The 2,869-nt window shown below is 31.6% G+C and overlaps 1 protein-coding gene across 3 annotated transcripts in view; it reads left to right on the top strand.

Moving 5' to 3' along the window:
* The window catches only part of LOC125046029 (cysteine sulfinic acid decarboxylase-like), a 6,396-nt gene extending 4,447 nt beyond the window's left edge, over nt 1-1,949 (top strand). For all 3 annotated transcript variants that reach the window (XM_047643623.1, XM_047643622.1, XM_047643624.1), the window contains 4 exons: nt 93-171; nt 300-499; nt 690-834; nt 958-1,949. In XM_047643623.1, the coding sequence (XP_047499579.1) occupies nt 93-171; nt 300-499; nt 690-834; nt 958-1,140 (607 nt within the window). In that variant the 3' untranslated portion in view covers nt 1,141-1,949. The remainder of the gene's footprint in view (nt 1-92; nt 172-299; nt 500-689; nt 835-957) is intronic.
* Nucleotides 1,950-2,869: the final 920 nt, after the last annotated feature.

Below are 2,869 nucleotides of genomic sequence, written 5' to 3'. Positions count from 1 at the left end.
TAATGATAACGCTTGCATTCAAATGTTGTAAATTAAAATATCTGCTAATTCATCTGAACTTGTAAGATGCTGAGATCTAAGATTAATTTCAGGGCAGATTCTGTTTCATGGAATCCACACAAGATGATTGGTACAACACTGCAGTGCTCACCATTTTTTGTGAGACATAAAGTAAGTCATTAAAATGTAAACATTTGTTTTCTTTTTTATTTTTTTTTGCTAAAGTTTTGTTTTAGTTTAGCTAAAGTACTTTGCTCTTGCATGTTACTAAAACCAAGAGAATACTTTTCTCCACACAGGGACTGCTCCATGAATGCAACTCTGCAAGTGCCACATACCTATTCCAACAAGACAAGTTTTATGATATGAGTTACGACACTGGAGACAAGAGCATCCAGTGTGGGCGGAAAGTTGATGCTTTTAAGCTTTACTTCCTGCTTAGCACAAAAGGACTGGATTTAGTAGAGAAGAAGATTGATGCTGCTTTCAGTGCTTCTGAGTGCGTACTTTAGCCTGATGTAGGACTAAATTTTCCATTCGAATATGAATGATCACTCCTTCAATTCATTCATTTACTGTGTATATTTTGGTCAAATGGGATGTATTTTGTTTAATGCACGAAAAAAAAAAAAAAAATCCAGTTACTTATTAATAGAGATAATTATCGTGTGTTCTCTGACTATTTTCAGTTACTTTAATGAACAGCTAGGAGTGCGTCCAGGGTTCAGACGTGTCATAGAGAAACCCCAATGTACCAACACGTGTTTCTGGTACATTCCTCCAAGTCTCCGAGACCAGCCTGAGACCCCAGAGTGGTGGGAAAAGCTATCTAAGGTGCACATTATAACGATGTCTTAAATTCTCATCCATTCTTATATTAATGTTTTGGTGATATTTCACTATATCACCATTTTGTTGACATACTTAACTTCCAATGAATCATTATTTTTTACACAGGTTCCTCCAATAATTAAGGGTCAGATGGTCCGAGAAGGTACCATGATGATTGGATACCAACCTCTCGCATCTAAGAACTTGGTCAACTTCTTCCGTCTAGTAAACACTTCTACGCCAATGACCACCAATGCTGATATGGATTTTGTACTAGATGAGATTGAAAGATTAGGGAAGGACCTGTAGAATGTCTGCTACAAATTCACAAGGATTGATAACACAAGTGTGAGGAATAAATTTTTTTTTTTCGTTTTTTTTAGGTTCATTGTTTGACTTCATATTAAAACATCTGAAAATTTTCTGACTGGAAAAAAAGGATGCTTAATGATTGCCTGAAAGTATATACATGCACTTGTTAAAAATCTGTACAATGAAAATACTTTTATTAATATTTTGTGTTCGTAATATTGATATTAAAGTAATAAAAAATAGACCTTTGTAAAGTAATAAGAATAATTACTTTTTTTTTTTAATCTCATCTCTAATACTTTTGGACAAATGTAAAATATGTTTTCATGTGAGTGCCCTTGTGCCAAATGCTAGATCTTGTTTGAAATGAGAGATCTTTATATTGTTTTTGGACTTTCTATTATTCTTGATAATGTAGATAAGAAATTCAGATCTTTTCTTACAATATGACAGGGGTATTTATTTTCAATGAGCATATTTAATTAGTTTCAGTAATATAATAACATATATATTTTATTTTATAGGTATTCTATAATACTCATTTGTGAATATGAAAGTTTATAATGAAATAAATACTGAATTTTAAAACATTATATGACACATCAGCAGCTGATGTGCTTTAGGTTTCATGCAATATCATATCAATTGAACATATCTATCTGTCTTTTAGGGGAAACTTAGGATAATCTATAAGTTTATCAGAGATTGAGATTGTGAGAAACGGTGATAAAGATAGACAGAGAGAGCGACAAGCACATTTTGTACTGGAGACATCAATGATAAAAAATAAAGTATGTAAAACGGAAGTGAATATATTTTTTTTCCCACACTGCTAACATTTAACTTCAACATTTTCTACCTCTTCCAAAATTTCATCTTCAAGTCATAAAAGTCCCTCGCTACAGAAATACTTTGACCCAAAGAAGCACAAATAAAATTGCTTCAGATCATCTTATTAATATTAACTCTTTTTTTTTTTCTCAATAATTCAAGATCTAAAGGCAACTGCAGATTTCTGATAAAGTTTTACATAGTGAAGGCAGTGATAAAAAAATATGCAAGGACTAACCAATATATGTGTTAAAAAGGGAATAACACACCATTCCGTGCATAATTCTGGTTTATTAAAAAATATATTGTTCTAGTTATTCTATTGCCACATTTGTTCTAGAAAATAAATGATAAGTTCACCTTGGGCACAAAACAATGTTACAACTTCATATTCTAAACAAAGCACCTTGACTTACTGTCAACTTCAAAGCAAAAAGAATCAAAAAGAGGCATTTACATATCTTTTATATATATACATATAAATACTAAAATACAGGAATTATCACATGCTTGTTCAGCTTTGGGTAAACTGTAGGAATACCACAGTGTCACTGATCTATCATCTCACTACTCTGCTGGGATGGATACAGATTTAGTAAAGACTACAATACCTGACTAGTAAACATCTTCAAAAGTACAGATATTTGTCACCTTGTTTCATTATTTGTTTTGTAAGCCAGTCATGTACAAGTAGCAAAACTAAACAATTTATTTAACTGTTTATTTATGAGAGGTGAGACCACTATCTTCTCCCTAATCATCTTGTAATCAAATAACTATCTAATCATCTTTAATATCTACTTCACAAAGTTCCAACAGCAAAATTAAAAGAATATCTAAGCACCTTCATCTTTGTAACATTTTGATTATAACAGTGTTTACAAGACACAAAAAA

The sequence above is a fragment of the Penaeus chinensis genome, chromosome 38, assembly GCF_019202785.1.
Source record: "Penaeus chinensis breed Huanghai No. 1 chromosome 38, ASM1920278v2, whole genome shotgun sequence".
Lineage (NCBI taxonomy): Eukaryota > Metazoa > Arthropoda > Malacostraca > Decapoda > Penaeidae > Penaeus > Penaeus chinensis.
This window is presented reverse-complemented; position numbering and strand designations above follow the sequence as displayed.